General features: G+C 41.2%; 1 protein-coding gene across 1 annotated transcript; it reads right to left on the reverse strand.

Moving 5' to 3' along the window:
- Positions 1-711: 711 nt before the first annotated feature.
- On the reverse strand, positions 712-19353 carry LOC129171868 (kinesin-like protein KIF3C). The gene is made up of 8 exons (XM_054760925.1): positions 17518-19353; positions 5607-5708; positions 5413-5535; positions 5198-5316; positions 3778-3894; positions 3574-3682; positions 3352-3497; positions 712-2485 (listed from the first exon to the last, which is right to left on the reverse strand). The coding sequence occupies exons 1-8, from the start codon at positions 18910-18912 to the stop codon at positions 2398-2400; spliced, it is 2199 nt and encodes a 732-aa protein (XP_054616900.1). The 5' UTR covers positions 18913-19353; the 3' UTR covers positions 712-2397.
- Positions 19354-19646: the final 293 nt, after the last annotated feature.

The following is a 19646-nucleotide window of genomic DNA, read 5'->3' on the forward strand; positions in this document are numbered from 1 at the left end:
GAAGGAGTAGGAAGAGCTTATTTAATCCTACCCCCCCATCCGTTTGTCCACTTCCTGTATTCCAAGTGCACTCTGGTCTGGTTGAATACGCAGGAAAATAGTAAGGTAATGTAATAATGTGGTAAAAAAGTATTTTTTTTAATTGTATTGTATATATTTAACTGTTTAGCAAATGAAGTAGGGGTGTCACAAGACACTTTTGCAAGGTACTGTCGTAACTCAACACACACTCTGCTCACGTGGCATTAAAAGTTACAAGAAGCCGCTTTTTGACAGTGTTTTTTATTAGTGTCTGCCCCCGCCCCCACTCCCCCAGGACAGATGAGCTCAGCAATACCAGCTTCAGCTATTTTACAACCATATATAGATACACGACTCCCCCCTCCCCATCCAATCCCTCCACGGGCAGGTTACCATGGAGACTGGCTCCGTATCCGCCTCCTCCACAGTCGTTCCTCACTTCCTGATTGTCTTTGGCTCACTGCTTCCATCCCTGCCCCCACCCCTTTTTCTCCCCCGCCCCCCCTTCCTCCATCGGCATGTGACTTCCTCCCCCACGCGCCCCCACGGCGCTCTCACGGTCATCGGATATTTAACAAGCCTGACACAGAACGGACACGGTGTATAGCAAGGAGACGATGTGTAAAGACTAAATTCTTATTAACAACAATCACATTCACCCTGCTGTTACCGTCAGAGTTCCAATGTATGAATAGCGGACAAAAATCATTAAAAAAAAAATAAACAAAAAGCATTATTAATGTACACAATGAAAATCTACCCTGACTAATACAGTTTTCCCTTTAAAACATCCTGCATCTGTAACCCACCTATTCCATATTACCACAATCACTTTATACCGACATGATCCACTTCCTGTTTTAAAGGTAAATTGCGTGTTCTTCCACTTTCATCGAACGACACAGACGTGAGCACGTCCTTGCAGAACAAAGTGGGTCATTTAGGTGCTCGGATATGCTCGGTGACCACCACTCACGCGTGCGAGTGACTGAAACAGATGGGAACACACTGCAGCTCCCACCCTAAAAACACCTACTTTGTCCGGTGTGCGCTGAAATTTTGTGAAATCACGTTTACTCCTTAGCAGGACATTGAAATTGTATTTTTTTCTTTAATAACATTTCCCCCAAAAATGTAAACAACGATCATAATATCCACTTCTTTCACGATATGTCAATATAACCTTTCTTTTCACTGATCACTGAATGGTCTTTGTTCAGTTGAATGGCCAAAGACGATGGAGAAAATTAACAATGAATCCACTTTAGCTTTTTCGGGGAAATCTCGTCGTGTGAATGTTCTGAACTCCTGTTTGTCTTCTTTAGACCACAAGCTAGTTGAGACTCAACCAACAGCACCTCTGCTGGTCACTGCCAAGTAGTGCACTCCATTTTGCCTCGCCGAACGCGATGAATTTACAGTCAATTCGCCGTAATCCAGCACATTCTTAATGATCAATTAATCGACTCATCCAATTTCCACTTTCACTTGCTCATGTCTCCACATAAATGTGTTTCATAATGTTTGCAAAGCCAGAATTTGCATAACATCCGCTAAAAGGGATGTTTTGGCTGTCTTTATCTGATATTATCTGATCAGTTTATCGTACCATACTTCTGATTCTTTATGACTTTTTTTCCATTTTAATTCGATTTTAAAACATTCTATATGCTATCATTTAAATTACCGTATTGACCCAAATGCAAGATACTGTTTCCCCCACGTAGAAAAAAAAGTCTGACTTCTCCCCAAGTAAATCAGAGCTTTTCTTCCTGTCACTCGCAGTCGTCACCATGGAAAAGTCTCTGAAAGGTTGGCAAGTTAGCAAACAGATCCTAGTTTGTTGTTGTGATGCTAATTTTAAAGAGTTTTTATTTTGTTGTTGGAAAAAAAAATTGTCTTAAAAAATATTTGGGCCTCGAAAAAAGAGTTGTTGTCTTATATTTGGGTCAGTAGGGTACACAGTGTGTCCCGAGTTGACGCTCAACACCACACGTTACCATTTTCTGCTGTGCAGCGCAAAAACCGTAGGGACGTTACCTCTTTAAAGGAATGCATAATGGAATTTCATTTCACCCTAGAAGACACAAATACATTAAATATGTACACTGATATTACACACGGGTTAAAAGCCACTTTGGTGACACACACACACACACACACTCATACACACGTGTCATTTATCTAAACATGAAAAGACTACCACATGCAACAAAAGGTTCCGTTATTTTCTCTTGATAAGCTTCTTAAGGTCCTTTAGTTTCCTGCAACAAGTTGAAAGAGGTGGTATTTTGTGTTTACTGTCCCAGCACCGAAATTTGCAGTAAAATAAATAACAATAAAAAAAAAAACACCCACACACATGTTGCACAAGCTTCACTGTGCCGCCGCGGGCACGGCCGTCGTGCAAGCTGTCAGGGACACGTTAGAGGAGGAGGAAGTGATGGATTTTTGGCTTTGACACCTGCAAAAAAAACCAAAGCAGAATTGTTTAAAATATGAAATAGGATTTTTTGTTGGAAAATAGAATCACAGGTTAACAAGATTATAGCGCCACAATGGGATTACCGGCTGCTGAGAGATCGATGGGGGTGGGTAATCCTGAATAATGACATTTACTGTACGGTCCATGCATTGCAGCAACCGTCTACAATGGGCGGATAAAGGCTGAGGAGTAAAACCGGATCGTTCCATGAAGTGCTAATGCATGCCATACGGAGGGCGAAAGTGCTTTACACGATTGCATCTCACTCATTCCCACACTGATGGCAAAGGCGAGGACACTGAGGAATACCACTCCAATATTTACACAAGCTCTGTTAAGGGATAAGTCACATGATAAAGAACATCAAATCATGGCAGACTTTTCTATTAATTCATTACTAGTGATTACTTATTTTTGGGCTACCCTGGTAACCACTGGACGTTGGACTTGTCTTCCCCTTTCTTTGGCACACCAATCAACTGAAACATTTCACTCGGGGATGATCTTCAATGCTAACTACTGGAAAGACGTTCCTTCGACTTAAAATGAAATCATCTTCCATAGCGCACATTTGGAACATCTAAGTGGCAGCCATTCAGTAAAATGAACCTCTAATTAATTCAGTGGCTGTAGGTGTTGCTGTTTTTGGGTAGCAATGGACTCAGTAGGACACTTTAACGCGAACGATAACGTGTATGAAGGTAATTAAAGTGACCGTCAGACTTACATAGACAAAATTGAGCATCATTATCCCTCATTTCTCTCCTTCTTGTATTGGATCACGTTTAAATCTACGACAATCCGTAACAGCAGCTTATACAGTCAGTATGTTGCGTTAAACTCACCAGGAGGGAGATTTGTGGACACTTGTGTCATTGGTAGGCGAGTTGTCCACAGAGGAGCTTTGGTCCTGCTCCGCATCCTTCAAGCGACCCAGTGAGTTGGTGTTTGGAGGGTTCATGTCCAGCTCCAGGAACATGATGTTCTCAGCCTTCATACACACAGGGAGCTCCGTAGCGGTCAAACTGAACTTAAGCCTATAAAATGATGTCATTCACAGGCCTTACCCTGAATCTGGTGTTAGCTCCCATCGTTATGGCAACCCTTGCATACTGGCTGATGGGTCGTTTGTATCCGACTGCAGATGCCGGCCTTTTCTTCATCTGTAAGGGTTTACTGAACAGAAGGAGGAAGTGGGGATCAGGAATCAATGACGAAAAGGATGTAATACATATTCATGGAGATCTATCTGTCGTGTATCTATGACTGACCTCTCGGTGGGAACGAGAGGTTGGAACTTCCACTGATCCTCTTCGGTGTCAAAAGTCATTCTGCTCATGATCTTATTCTTCTCCTCTGGAGGGATGAAGTTCTCGATGATCATGTACCTTCATGTTGAAGGAGGGATAAAGATGAATGAGCATGAATATCCTTCTTTTGTCACTGTTAACGCTCCAATTAATGCCGCTATTTCATTCATTCATAATAATTGCCAGGGGGCGTGTTCTACAAAAGCCAGTAACCACCAGGCTGCGGCTGTGGGCACCCTCTTCATGCAGTTTTTTTTAATCAACACCACAAGATGGCAGTAGCTGCATTTGACGTAAAATGATTGGTCAGTATCCAGCAGTTTCATCTACCTCTGCATGCGCTTCAAAATGTTGTAAAATGCGTGGTAGAACATTGGTTCTGTTGCTGCTGTGTTGTGCAAAACAGCAATCCCTCGTTTATCGTGGTTTAATTGGTTCCAGACCTGACCGTGATAACTAAAGTGGGATTCCCTAGTTATAAATTGATTATTTTCGTAGTGACCTTCTAAATATGTGTTTTTAACATTATTAGAGCCCTCTAGACATGAAATAACACCCCAATGGCCACCTTCACACTCGTATTACCGAATGTAGTTGACATAAAAGACAGAAAATAAGTCGCCTGAGACATAAATGACACACAATAAAGACTCACATGTTGGCATTGGGAGTCACACGAGTGACACTGAGTACGTTACACTTTACAATATGGTAGACATAAGAGTAAATAAGCCATTTGAGACATAAATAAGACTCGTGCTCGTGTGTGTTGCTATAAATGTGTTCCCTAGGGGAGCTGAGTGGTGGGGCGAACAAAAAGTGATGTTGCGTTTCAGCTTGGCATGGATTACCGCGACGACAGTAGCCCGTGTTTTTATTCTTGTGCCCGTTGTGAGATCATTCAAGCCTGCAATGAGAGCATGTTGTCCTGGCGATCAAGTGTGGCGTTTGCGTGTCTCACCGAACGTTACAGTAACACTACTGACACCTAGTGACCAATGAAGAATACTACATATCATTGACGGCATCTTTGAAGATCTGTAGTTTAATTCATTTTGCCATTTCATGCTTGAAAATGCTTAACTTAGGCAAAAAAAACCCAACAACAGGCATATTTCTTTTGAATACTAACAGGCTGCATTCAACCACAAAACAGCATGATTTATGTATGTATTTTCGAAAGACTGTGATAGAGTGAAGCACTTTTCACCTTCTCATGCACTCCAACTCATTATTTTTTAAAAACAATGAGTCACCAAACAGCCTGCTTCCGGCCCCGTTCTCTTTGCAAGTTCAATAAATAGACTCCTTGGCTATAATTACAGCATTTATGGAATGTGGGAAACCTTGTTGTTGTTTTTTTCTTGGATTATTTCCTTACTTGAACTTGAGCTCTCTCGTGAGTTCATTCTGTGTCTGCTCCAGCTCCTGCCGGCTCCTGACGTGTTCATCATTCACATCCTGGATCTCAGCTTTGATGCACTGAAGCTTGGCATACAACTAAGAGGAAGCGACAGAGACAAAATACAAGCTGAAATTCGGTTGCCCCGGGCAGCAGCATCGTTGGAGGTGCTGCATGATGCCTCTTCTGTCTACCTTTTTGAGTTTCTTGGTCTTGGCCTCGACTTCTTGCTGCAGAGAAGTAAAAGTCTCCCTCAGCTCCAGCGTCTCGTCATCCTGCACCAACATCTGCTGCTGCATCTCCCTCTCCCTGCGTGTCTGCAAGCATCAAGGATGTTGAAGCCCTCCAGGTGGGGAAGACCTCCTTTACTTTTCGTACAGACAGGTACCTGCTCAGCAATCTCGTGCCTTTTCACCTCGAGCATCTTCTGCTGCTCGTTGGTGTGATCTATGATGTTCTTTCCGCCAACCAGCAGCTTGCTCTCCATCGCCTTAAAACAAACATCAATAACATCAGCTTAAAACACGTCAAACGTAGCTAATATTGTACATACAGACAAAAATTACATGTAAAATCTCTTAATTATTGAAGATTGAGAAGATACTGTGAGAAGATACTGTGGAACCCTTTCCATTTTGATGACTTAAAGCAGGAGTGTCTAAACTTACACCACCAAGAGCCGCATACTGACATTTTTTTCCATGACTTACACCAACCCATGTAGATATGCAGAGATTTTTTTAGATTTAAATCAAAAAGCAGCCTGCATCTCAGCAACAAAGCGTATTATTACGAACTTTTTCTCCTTACAAACTTTTTTGCTTGTTTTCCTTCATTATTTTTTTCTTATTTTACATTTTTTCTTATATTATGTCTTTATTATGATAATATTTTTTATTATCGTAATATTATAACTTTTACCTAGCCGAATTTTTCTAAAATTGCAACTGTATTTTTCATTTTGTTTTTAACTTCTCATAAAAATTACATATTTTAATCTTTAATATTTCAACTTTATGCTATTTTTCTCTCCTCATATTTTGTCTTTATTCTTTTAAAATCACTGTTCTTTTTTTCCATTTTTGCTGGGGTTTTTTTTGTCTTGTTTTCTTGTATTTTTAGAATGTGCCGAGGGCCAATATAAAAAACAGCCATGGGCCGCACTTTGGACACCCCTGACTTAAGACATGATTTGATGACACTTTAAATGCTTTTCAAGTTAAAACAATGAATCCGCGCACTGTCAAATAGGTGTTTATGTAACAATGTGTTCACTAGTGTGGCTGAGATACGTTTCTGTTTCGTCCAAACTGTTAGATAAACCACTCAGATTTGTTTATCCAAGCTGTGCATCTGCATGTAATGTTTTTGCGATTGTTTGATTACCGGCCATTATCTGCTGTGTTGATTCAATCAAATGCCAAACTCAGCGTGTGTGTGTGTGTGTGTGTGCTTGTTGGGCTGCGCTGATGAAACAGTGTGAGCTGGAAGTGGGCAGCTTTAACATCCCCATGATGACACCAAGCTAAGCGCCAACAAGCTGAGCTCTGCACCGACATGATGAATTAAACATTGACTGGGCGCATCAATACAAACCTCATTAATCCTGTTTCACAGCTGACATGCGGACTGTGAAGTCATTAACTTGCAACGGGAGCTAATCAGTTGTCATTCACATTCGTACTAAACATACAGCCAACGTTTTATGGTTGCTAAGAGCTACGAGTCAGACGTTTCTTTACACCCTATGATTATATTTGCAGGTAAATGTTGCTGGTTCTCACTGCTGAATGAAGGTCACGGCTGCGTGTGAGGGACAGGAAGAAAAGCTCTGACTGATTTGCATGAATAAAACGAAGAGACGACCACACGTTTTTTTAAGGGAAAAAAAGACTTTCTTCAATGCAACATGGTAGATCCCGTGTATTTGTGGTTCCAAATGCAAGATGTATTTTCTCTGATTTCAATAGTAAATAATTGTTTTTTTAATTAGAAAGTAGTTTGATGACCCCATCTGCAGGGGGAGAAAAAAAAAAAAGAGTGCTGCAGGTATGAATCCAGCAGAGGGCGCTGTCTCGTGAGTCAATTCACTCCACATTTTATGTGTAACTGCACCTTTTTAAGTACAGTGGAACCCAGCGTCCAACCCAGTTAGCGTGTTTTGGGGTAAACGTCGAAAATGAATGCCAAAATTTTGCCTGATTTTGCCTGCATTATGGCACGCATCCTGTTGTGTTATTAATACACTGTGTGAATCCAACTGTGTTCTTCATGTATTTCATCACAAGACATCCTTGTTAGCATTCTTAGCTTGCCAAGATGAATGTGAATGTGAAAACATGTTTTTATAGCTTTACATGCATAAAACAATTCTAAATGCATACAAATGTAAAGGATAAATTAACATTTAAGTTGACTTTTACCGTCATTGAAGACATGATTGTTTCCAAAGACAGAATGGAGCAGCGAGATCAACACCTTTGCCTTCAAAACCACCTTCCTGCGATGAGCTGAATTCAGTAATTCTTTGTCAAAATGCTGGCACTTCCTTGGCTCCATTTTGGGTTATTGAGGTGAGGAACACTATTGAATTCAAGAAATAACTCATGGCAAAACAGGAAGGTGGTGTTGAGGAGGAAGGTGTTGATCTCGCTGCCACATCGTGTCTTTGGGAACAGTCACGCCAAGGATCACATTTTTAATGGAAGGTAAAAGTAACCTTAAATGTTAATTTCAACCTTTTTTTTATCCTTTATATGCATTTAAAGTTATTTTCTGCATGTAAAACTATACAAATGTGTTTTGTGTCGACATTTTTGGCTTTCTGAAACTGATGAATTGGATTGACATGATTTCTTTTGGGAAAAACTATGGTTAGTGTCCATTTCAGTTAGAGTCGGACCTTCTGGAACAAATTAATGGCGCTAACCAAGGTTTTTTTTTTTTGGCATGGGTATGGCGCGTAGATATTTGTTTGTATGCCCACGTGGTGCGGTAGGTAGGTTACTTTGCGCGTCATGTGCGTTGACATTTTGTGTTGTCGGGGTGTTTTTTTTTTTGTACAAGCTACAGATTGCATGTGACTATTGTGGTGGCTCAAGCGTGCCACAATCTGGAAATACCCGGAGGGCAGGATTAAGATGCTTGGTGGGGCTGATGTGGCCCGTGGGACGCAGTTTGCCCACATTTAGGACTTTTTATGCGTCTTGCAAAATGAACTCATCAAGATGTTGACATTATGATAAGGAAATGATTTAGTACACACATTTTCACTGTGACAAAACTACAGTAAAGTAATGTATGGAGCCACATTCTCCCATCAGGACGACAATCAAGTAAATTGTAAGCGGTATATACATTTTGCGAACTTGCACATACCACACAGAGTTGCTCACCACTTAATTGCATGAAAACACAAAACACACTTGTGCAGCGGGTACAGTGGAGTCCTTCAGAGAGAAAGGATGCTGCACGGCTTTACAGAAAGCCTCTTTGTTAAGGGCTGTCTTTGTCTTCTGAATGTGTATGTCTTTCGAGCTCTGTGGGGACAAACTACATACTTGGAACAGTGGGGACATTTGCACCATGAGGACCGGACATTACTGGACAGTGTGAGGGTTGAGACTTAGTCCCGGCCATTCTGTAAGCTTTGAGATGAGGTGCTTTAGAATGTATTTGTGTTACATTGTGTTGCAGCTCTATAAAAAGACAAACATGATTGTGTGTGTGTGTGTGTGTGCTGTTCTTTGTGTTCATTCATATTCATTGTGCTCCCTTAAAGGGCTGATTCATGTCAGGGATTTTCTCTCTCATGCATCCCTTGTCCCTTCCTCCTGATTGGCTGGTCATTGTTCCACAGGCAAATACTTAACATGCATCCTTTAGGGCAGGGGTGCCCAAACTTTATCCACCGAGGGCCACATACTGAAAAATGAAAGGATGCAAGGACCACTTTTGACATCTTTCAAGAAAAAAATGCATCTCAGAATTGTGATATAGTTGAAAAAGCCTATTATTAATATTAATTTGCTCTTTTTTTCCATTTTTGCTGTTTTTTCCCCAAATTCATCAACTTTTTTTTCATAAATTTTCTTTTCGGAATATTTTGACTTTGTTCCCATAATATTACAACTTTTTCCCCCAACCCCAAAATGACAACTTTATTTTGTTTAGTTTGATTTTCATACTATTTTGACTTTTAAAAATGACATATTTTGTCTTTAATATTTCAAGTCTATGCTCCTAAAATGACATTATTTTTCCTCATAACATTACGGTTTTATTCTCGTAAAACTACGACTTTTTTCTTGTAATATTTTGATTTTATTCTCATTAAATTACAGCGTTTTTTTTCCATTTCGACTTTCTTTAAATGTTCTTCTCGTAATTGTGACTTTATTCCCATAATATTTTGCCTTTTTTCTTGTAAGATTAGAATTTTTTCTGCAATCTAAGTTTTCAACAATTACAACTTTACTCATTATTTTTTGTTTCTTGCAATATGACGACTTAAAAAACCCTTTTTGTCTTTAATATTTCAACTTCATGCTCGTACAATGACATCATTTTTCCTCACAATATTACAATGTTATTCTCGTAAAATTCCGACTTTTTGTCGTTAGATTAAATTTTTTTTTCTTTCTTCTTGTAAAATTACTACAGACTTTTCAATTTGTGCTGGATTTTTTAAATTTTTTTTTTAGTTTTCATAAAATTATATTTTTAGAATGTGCCACGAGCCAAGGAAAAACTACCGCGGGCTGCAAATGGCCCCCGAGCCACACTTGGAACACACTTGTTTTAGGCTTTGATCAGTCAGCCATGATTTTAAGCCCATGTTGAATGTTGGACATTTGGCTCCGTAGTGACAGCACAAGTTGTCACGTTCTTGTTTGAGCTGTCGAAAGCTTGACCCCCGGTGTGCAGAGAAGAGGCGATGGCTTGCAAAAAATAAAAGTTATTTCATGGTGCACAAAAGGAGTAACAAAAAGCGACAGAGGGAGAAGCTCTGTGGGAGAAATAACATGAACTAAGAAGTACAGGTAAGTCCAGCCTTTAGGTAACAGCTCCCGTGCAGAGACGAGGAGCAATGGCATGAAGTGTAACGACAAAATCAATAATGAACCAGTGCCGCACATTCGAACACGCTGGCCTTTTATCCGCCATAAATGTTAATTGGCCGCAGGTCCGCGGCCACCAGGCGAGAAGCGGCTGCCTCTTCCTCCCCGGAGAAGGCACAGCCTGCCAAAATAAGAGCGCAGGACAGGGAACACTCGTTCCCGTCCTGCAGAACGTCACAACAAGTACTGCTTATTTCATCCACAAAATCACCAGGATGAATCAATTTTACTTGGAAGAATATCTTGCAAGACTTAAGCAAAACCAGATAATAACATATGTGGGTTTTTCCTCTTTACAGGTGACAATGCATGTCATGTTCTCCTCATACTTTGACTTCCTGAGGGGAAAGTGAAGAAGAGTGGGAAGTCTTTCGTATTGAGCTGCTCACTCATTTAGCTGGCCTGCAGGGAGCGCCGGTGCTATAAATACAAAGCGACGACAACAGGTCTTGCATTTGAAACAGAAAGACCCAAAGCAGACAAAGCAGAGCGCTTGAAATTGAAATGTAGCGACAGGACACACTGAGACGGACCAACACGGCAGAAAGAGAAGAAAAGAAAAGGTCAAGGCAATCTCTGGTGCACATTGTGTTCAATGAGCACTTAAGAAGGCACAGCATCATGACGAAAATCCCATTAGCATCCACTCACTGTCAACCATCTCTTGCTCTTGTCTTCTTCATGCTGCCTGAAAGAAAACACCGATGGAAACCCCTTCCGGTGCAGCACTTCTTTAGATAAGAATGTTTTCTAATTCATCAGTTGCAAAATGTTTGGTGAAAATGTCCCAGATTTTGAACTGTCCAGAAACCGCCACAGAAGGAACTTTCCCAATGCTAACACGTGTGAGTCTATATTATATCTTATTTTCTACTATTATGTCTACTATATTGCCTAATATGCGTGTAAAGGTGACTATAGGGGTGTTATTTCATGTCTAGAGGGCTCTAATAAAGTTAAAAACCATATTTAGAAAGTTGTAAACAGGTTTTCTATGCTACAACCATGAAAATATTCGGTTTATAAATAAGGAATCATTATAAATTATAATTATTATACATATTACATATTATTATACATTATATCATTATAAATACATTATAAATAAAAGCTTGCCTGAAGCAAGAGGAAAGTTTCCTTCCTTCCTAAAGAGCTAAGCTCTATTTTCCCACATATATTACGACTTTATTGTCTTAAATTTACGCCTTTATTCTTGTAATATTACATCTTTTTTTTGGTAAATTTACAACTTTATTCTCATAAACGTAGAACTTTTTGTCTCGTGAATTTACAAGTTTTTTTCCTCGTAAATTTACAACTTTTTTCCAAATGTATGACTTTGTGTCTCGTAAATTTACAACCTTTTATAATCGTAGATTTACGACTTTATTCACAAAATCTCCCATTTTTTCCCCCCCCGGTGTGGCCCTAATACACTGTTGTAAAATGTATATAAATGAAATTAAAATAAATTAAAATTCCCTTTCATTATGACAATGTTGCTTGTGTTTTTAAAAACACATTTTTATTTCTCTTGAGTAAATCATCATTCTCATTACAGATTTATACTTTTCAAAATAAATCCATATTTTATGTTCGCGTGTCTCTGCAAGGCTTTACTGTTTGTCCACATGCCCCACAACACTCATATCATGTACACACAGACACACACACACACATCAATATTTCAGTGAGGTCTTCACTGCTGAAAGACAGAGTGGTGATGAGATGTTTTTGTTCAGCTTACACTCACACACACACACACACACACACACACACACACAGACCTTCCCTCCTCGAATCAAACAGGAAGACGGAAAAACAGGAAACAGTCAATCTATCCCAAAAAGGATGTATATAGTGCATTGTACAGGAGGAAATGAGACGAGGTTGAGTGAAGGGAAAGGGGGTGTATGTGTATGTGTGTGTGTGTGTTACGTTGAAAAGATTTCCTACGCTGCATTGTTATTTCAGACTTTCCCACAGGACTACAATCTATCTGTGGTGTTGGGTTGGCACAAAACTCCAGAGTGGAGATTTTCAAAAAGTCATGTCAAGAGTGCTTGTGTGAGATTTTTCGGTTTATGGTAGGGATGTCCCGGTCCACATTTTTTGTCTTCCGATTTGATTTTTTTTATAGTCTTGCCAATCCGATCCTTTTCTTTTTATAATAAGCTTTTTTTTTTACTTTTTTTTTATAATAAGCTTTTGTTACAAATATGAATTTGTGGAATTGAAAATAAAGCATTAAAAATAATGCAACCAAAGTATTGCTGAATTTACTTTTTTGTTACACATTATGGCCAACAATACTGTTTGGCTTTTGTAACAAACCTCTGTGAGTCAGGTCCCTAATCCAATAAAAGTCCATCCAATAAAATACAAAATTGAAAAAAATGGGCGTGCAAATACGTTTAGGGTAGGACTGATCACCCCAGAAGTCAACACCTGGACGTGGCTCATGCTCTGCAGCCATCATTACAAAAAGAACGAGACACCTAATGTTAAGAAGAATGGCAAGGGGGGAAGGATGAAACACTTCTGACCTAGAAAAGTGATTCTAAGAATAGGGACACTGCTTCTCAAAATGAAGCCTTCAGCTACAAATGTCTTCATCTTCTATAAGACTTCTCCTGTTTAGGGTCAGCTGACATTAGAGCAAGACACCCTGGACTGCTCAACAATCAATTACACTGCAAACTTTCCCCAAAACATCCACTGAGGACATAGAGTTTCAGATAATAGAGCTTCGTGGTGCTGATACTCCTAAAGCTACATGACTCCACTCCGCTGACGTGTCAAAAATGCCCTTGTTTTCCTGCTTTCATGCTCTCTGGCAGCAAGAAAATGACAGATTGTTGATATGAAAGCAACTAAGTAATGTCACACATTAAACTCTAGTGATTGTCATGATTTACAAAGTGCGGTCATTTGCAGCCTGCTATGTATAGCCATTGTTTTTGTTTTGTGTTTGATCTTTTTGTGTTTGTATTCTTTGCAGGAAGCAGTTGATTGGCCCCGCCCTCTCTGGAGCATATACATGTGTGCAGGTGTTCTCAGCTCTCTGCTCTGCACTGCAGGCTTGTATGCAACTCCTCATCATAGTTGTGTTTTTTATCGTTTAAGGGTAGCAGTGAGGTGACAGGATGACGGCCCTGTGTAGGGTTGGCCTGTTCACCTCATTGTCCTTTTGTTTGCTTGAGCCGGCGCATCGGGACCTTTTCTTTAACACAGGAGGGGTTTTTTTTCATCTTTTTTTTTTTTAGTTTATTCATTAATAGACACAGGTGGCTTGATTTTCCTGCCTCCTGTGTCCGCATTAAATATGTTAAGTTCCCCTGGGTCATAAAGTGGCCCGCAGCTGGGTGTTTTTATTGGCCCACGGCACATTCTAAAAATAGAATTTAGCAAGAAATCTGAAAAAAAAAAGGGCAAAATATTAAGAGAAAAAGTAGCAATCTGACAAGAAAAAGTTGGAATTTTATGACAATAACATTGTAGTATTCTAAGGAAAAATAACATTGTTTTAGTAGCATAAAGCTGAAATGTTAAAGAAAAAATGTTAAATGTTAAAAAAGTTTTTGAAAATTTGGTTGCAGAAAAAGTTATAATGGTACAAGAATTAAAGTCAAAATATTGTGGGAATAAATTCAGAAGTACGACAAGAACATTTACAGGAAGGTTGAAATAGTTGGAAAATGGACCAAAAAAAGGCAGAAATGAAAAAAAACTGCAGTGATTTGATGAGAATAAAGTCAAAATATTGCAAGAAAAAAGCCAATTCTAAAAAGAAAAAGTCAAACATTTACGAGAATAAACTGGTAATTTTATGAGGAAAAAAATAAAATTTTAGTAGTCTAAAATGAGAACCAAACAAAATGTCGTTGTAATTTGGGGAAAATGAGCCTGGAAAACAGTGTATAATATGGGTATAAAGTCAAAATATTATGGGAATAGAGCAAAGACCAAAGTTCGTACCAATACTATGCTTTTTCACCTACAGTTTCGAAACATATATAACCTATTAGCATTTACCAAATATCAAAGTGGCCCTTGCATCCTTTCATTTTTCAGCATGTGGGCCTCGGTGAAAACAGTTTGGACACCCCTGACCTACACTGTCCTCTCTGGTGAGGAAACAGCTGGATGCAGTTCAGCCAGCTAACAGCATCCAGGAAAAACACTAACTGCTCCTGACCTCATTTGTTGCATTTGTTCTCGTATGAGAAGAGCTGGATTTCAAACTGATCTTATCTACCGAATAACTGGTTATTTATGCTTCTTATCTCTCAGGCTGACTGTCTGAGAGCGTGGTAGTCATTTCAGTGTGTCTCCCAGGTTCCAGCTTTGGAGGAAGGGCGGGTATTTTTGACAAACAGCGCCACAAACAGCGTTAGCATGACTGCCAGCTGTCATGACTGTCAGCTTTTATAACATCAATCAACAGAATCCACAAAGTCAAGATGTGTCATAAAATGAATGCGACCGCGAGACAACAAGTCTGAAAAAAGGGAGGTCCTCCAGAGCTTTGTACATGCAAAACAGCAGGCGGTGCCAAATGACTTCTCCCCGAAAATAAATCAGAGCTTTTCTTCCTGTTACTCACACAAAAAGTGTGTCAATGATTTGGCAAGTTACAAACAACAGAAGATCATTGACGCAAGAAATATGATATTCTACGATATCCAAAAAAGAGGAGACCTCTTATATTTGGGTGAATACGGAAATTTTGTCTGTGAACACAAAAGAAAACATCAAAAACCTTGCATTTGGTGTCCTGGGATAACCAAGTGATGATGTATCTTGCATGTTTTGATGGATGCCCATGCAAAGACAGGAAATACTTGACCTCAATCATCTTCTCCCTCGGGAGGAGAGAGTTTTGCTGATTCTCGTGGCTGCTGACACCACTCGGCACAGTAGCCACCCAGTCAGCATCAAACATGAGAACGTGCACTGTGCGCAGAGGATTTGATACGGTTCAGCAGTATTACGGCCCACGGTGCTTTGAAGGACAATGTGAGGGGAAGAAATATGAGAGGCCTGTCACAGAAATGGACCTGAAAGCAGTAAGTGCGAAGGGGGCAGGATCAGGATCTACAGTAGCGCGCTCCCAGGGGACATACCCACACTGTCCCGTATCTTCACCCAGCTTTTACAACTCAAGAACATGTGAGATAAGTGTTCTTGTTTTTAGGAGCGCTTCTTTTATTTTGTTGTGTAGTAGTACTAGTACCGCATTATAGCACTCATACTTTAACTTTGTCACAGATACCTGTGGCTCGTTGGTCTAGGGGTATGATTCTCGCTTCGGGTGCGAGAGGTCCCGGTTTCAAATCCCGGATGAGCCCTACTGCTTTGTTTTGAGTCACAGTCGGCATAAAGTGGAACATTCAAGGCCCATCAAAGCCAACGCAGGGATGCTGGTCTACGTTCCATTTGTTCAAATAGTAATATCTTAATTGATCTCAGTCTACTACAAGTACTGACTGCAGGCCTTCAATCACTGCGACTGGATGACTTATTGGCGGCATAAAAACATTTTCCTGCATCAGAGCAAGTCATTACTGTCGCTGTGACTCACTCTTTGATTGCTGGTTGGGAGACGGCTGACATTTTAAGGTCTATGCGACCACACAGTTTCTCGTCTGCATGTAAAAAGCGAGCAGACTGTGGATCGAGGGCACACTTAAATAGGATGCGAGAATGGGTCTAAAATAAAGAAGTTGCCTGGAATTATTATGGCTTAAGCGAGTTACTGACAAAAAAGGTTTTTAGTTGTTGATCACATCCAGGGAATGACACGTTCCAACTGAACCAACGGTTTTATTCCACTAAATTCCCAGCTCTTTGTATTCCTTCCCCACAAATCACAAACTACCTTGTCTGTGGTTAAGTAAGCAAACCCCTAACTATGACAAGTAAAGATCTAAAGGTGAATTTGAATGACTTCTAGTAGTTATATGTCATTAGCATCATTACACAGGAAAACTGCTTAACTACTTAACTGATTTCCACAAGGTTTTGTAGACGGGCAAGCCATTACATTTTGTTGCAGAGAGCGAGATAAAAGGAATTGGAGAACTGGGAAATGGGTCAAACAAGACAAGGGGAATTGCAGAAATAGTTGGTTGTCATTTTGTAAGAAGAGTATTATGCACACTTACATGTAAATCCATTCAGGAATTCAGATGAACAATATGTGGTCAGTAGGATTATCCTATAGGAATTAGCCTTGTGCTTGCCTGTGGTAACGGTGGAGATTATTATTCCAGGGTATTTTTTAAAGGATGGTGCAATCTCTGGATGTTCTGAGCTCCTTTTGCAGCCAGGGAGGTGTTGCCACAGCATGGATATAGATGCTGTTCTTCAACCAAGACTGAATCTCAATGCTGCCAAGCAGTGCTTAAATATGCAGTTTATCAAGATTAACGGCACAAACAAGAAATTTTAGTGGTCAGTTAAACAACTAATTGATTATAATGCCCATCCCTGACCCAAACAAGGGTGTATGACTTTTGTGTGCTGGGCCGCCCCTGTCCAAATTGGCCAAATAATTATTTTAAGTGCAAAATAACAAATGGAAAGAATTGTTTTAAATGCGCAAACCGGGGATCGGTCTCACATTTTATAAGGGAGCAGCTGTACCATTACACCACCGGGGACTGCAAGGTGAGTGGGTGAATGTTGTCGGTCATTGTGGTAACAATTAATGTTTCCCTTTTGCGTCTCTCCCGCCTCAAGCTGACTTGGTGTTCTATGCCTCATGGCAGCATCCTTTGCGCATTTCCCGAGAATACACCCCCCATAGGTCGTGGGGCTCCGCACAGCGTGTGTTCTGCATGTAGGAAGGGGCGGCCCTGTGTGTGTGCCTTCCTGGCACTAGAGGATTTTAGTGGAGACATCTCAGCTTGAGAAAAATAAAGGATTTTTTAAACCTACTAAGCTAACTCCGATTATGTCAAAGGCAAAATTTTTTCATTTTCAGTTCTTACAGTAAGGAAGTAAACAGTCTTGGGTGAGAAAAACTCCAGACAATAAGTTTTTCGGGGAGTAGGGGAGGCCCCAGGTGTATTATTATGTTCTTTGACCAGAGGCTCACTGTGCCACAATTTGAAAACCCTTAGATTTTGATGGAGAACACCAAAAAAGCAGTAAAGTTACATTCGGGTTACTCACCTTGTACTTGGCAGTCAGCTGCTCCGTGGCTTCCTGCTCCTTCCGAAGATCCCCCATCATCCTCTCCTTCTCCCCGAGAAGCCTCTGCTTTTCCTCAGCCAGAAGAGATCGATCTCCTCTGATGGCCTCCTTCTCCCGCTCCAGACGCTGCTCCTCTTGCTTCACGTAGTCCTCTGCCTCCTTCTCCACCTCCTCCTCCTCTTCACATTCGGGGTCTTCATCCCCGTCGTCGTCTACCTGCTCCTTCTTCTGCTGGCTCCTCCACTTCCTGTGGTTGAGCTGGGCCCTGAGCCGAGCGATTTCCAGCTGGAACTCTCGGAGAAGGGCGTCTTTGGGGTCCTCGTTGACTCTAGGCTGGTTTTGGATGTTCTTGGCTCGGTTGGCGTAGCGGAGGGTGGTGAGGGTTTCATCATAGTGTTGGGGGGAGGGGCCTAAAGTGGCGACCATGACGGTCTTGGCGTTGCCACCTAGTGAGTCCTGCAATAGACGGGTCAGCTTTGAGTCCCGGTATGGCACATGGCCACTACGCCCATCTGCGAGGGCTGATATCACATTCCCTAACGCCGACAGAGAAAGGTTTATCTTAGCCGCCTCTTTCAAACGCTCCCCTTGGACGCCTGTCTTAGCCTGGCGCTCGCTACCAGCCAGATCCACCAGGTTGAGGCGACCAACCCTGATGTGCTTTCTCCCATCTGGGCCCGGCTGGCCACACTCCACCGTGATCAGGAACAGGGCGTGAGACCTGGATGAATGTTCGTTCATGTCCGTGGCACCCACTGCCCTCGCTTGGTTGCCCACATTCATCACCTCCTCTATCTCCTTGATGCTCTTGCAGACACAAGAGGTGAGATCTGGTACGTAGACGCCAGTCTCTGGACTCTCTCTTAGCTCCAGCCCTCGGGCGTTGCCGTGGTTGGGATCCAGGAGATCCCGGACCTCCTCGCGATAGATCTCCAGGTAGGACGCCCGTACCAGATACTGCTTATCAGACTGCGAGCGGGAGATGTGTGTGAAGATGTGGTCAAAGGCGTTGGGGATCACACCCCGTTTCTCGGGGTCCAACCACATCCCTTGCATGGTGTACGTCTTCCCAGTGCCGGTCTGCCCATAAGCAAAAATGGTACCATTGAATCCTGCCAAAACAGAATCAATCAGCGGCCTAACGCTCTCGTCGTACAGATCCCGTTGTTTGGAATTGGCATCATACACGCCGTCAAATGTGAACGTTTTCTTGGGTTCGCTGTGTGACGCTCGAGGATTCCTGAGGATCACCTGTCCAAGCCGTAGGTCCATCTGCACAATGCCCCCAGAGGGCCCGTTGGACTCCTCTTTCCGGTTCAGAGGTCGACATCGAACAACCACCTTGACTGACTCACTGCTCTTGTTCTTAGACATGGCTGGCGTTTTCAAAATGATAATTTGACCACTAACACCTTGTCTGCTAGCTGAGAACTGTCACCATAGATGTTCTTCTCATTGATAAAACATTTAACACGACTTGATGATTATATCTTAAATAAAAATAATTATCAGCACAGGCTAGCATTCAGTCGGTACAAACGATAACATGCGAATGGCTGTATTGCCTTTGATTACTGTCTGTTAAATTAGCATAAATGGAACGCAGCTCTCACAGACTGGATCGACGCTCCATTCCTCGGTTCGTGTCCAAATAATATCCACATTTTCAGCCATAAAAAGAAGAACATTTCGCTGATATTGTCTTCATTTTAGACGCCGAAAGGATCCACATCCTTCTGTCCTTCGTTCATTGATGCTCCGGGTGTCGGTCTCGAGACAGATCCTCCTACTGAACATTCGAGCTCCACACCCCATATCACTGCGGAGTACAGCACAGGATGATGGGAAATGGAGTTCATCACTTAGGCTCAATGAAAGGCTACTACAGGGTTGCTTCCAAACAAACCACCATCATTTTTATTTGCATTTCTTTCGTTTAATATCAACTAAATATAGTTAAATGCTAGTATCTTCAATATATGAAACCATGTCATATTTAAAATAAATAACTGGCATGCAATTTACATTATTTTACAGGTTACTGACTGTGAAAAAGCACACGCATTGTATGTTGAATAAATACATACATGATGTATGATAGAAAATAT

The sequence above is a fragment of the Dunckerocampus dactyliophorus genome, chromosome 19 (genome assembly GCF_027744805.1).
Source record: "Dunckerocampus dactyliophorus isolate RoL2022-P2 chromosome 19, RoL_Ddac_1.1, whole genome shotgun sequence".
In the NCBI taxonomy this organism is placed as follows: Eukaryota; Metazoa; Chordata; class Actinopteri; order Syngnathiformes; family Syngnathidae; genus Dunckerocampus; species Dunckerocampus dactyliophorus.

Bases quoted from the DNA above. Each gene is read 5' to 3' on its own strand.
- LOC129171868 (XM_054760925.1), bottom strand. From the start codon at position 18,912: ATGTCTAAGAACAAGAGCAGTGAGTCAGTCAAGGTGGTTGTTCGATGT. The intron at 3,683-3,777 runs GTCAGTCATAGA...CCTTCTGTTCAG, and splicing joins CCTCTCGTTCCCACCGAGAG to TAAACCCTTACAGATGAAGA. The intron at 3,498-3,573 runs GTAAGGCCTGTG...GTGTGTATGAAG, and splicing joins GAGCTAACACCAGATTCAGG to GCTGAGAACATCATGTTCCT.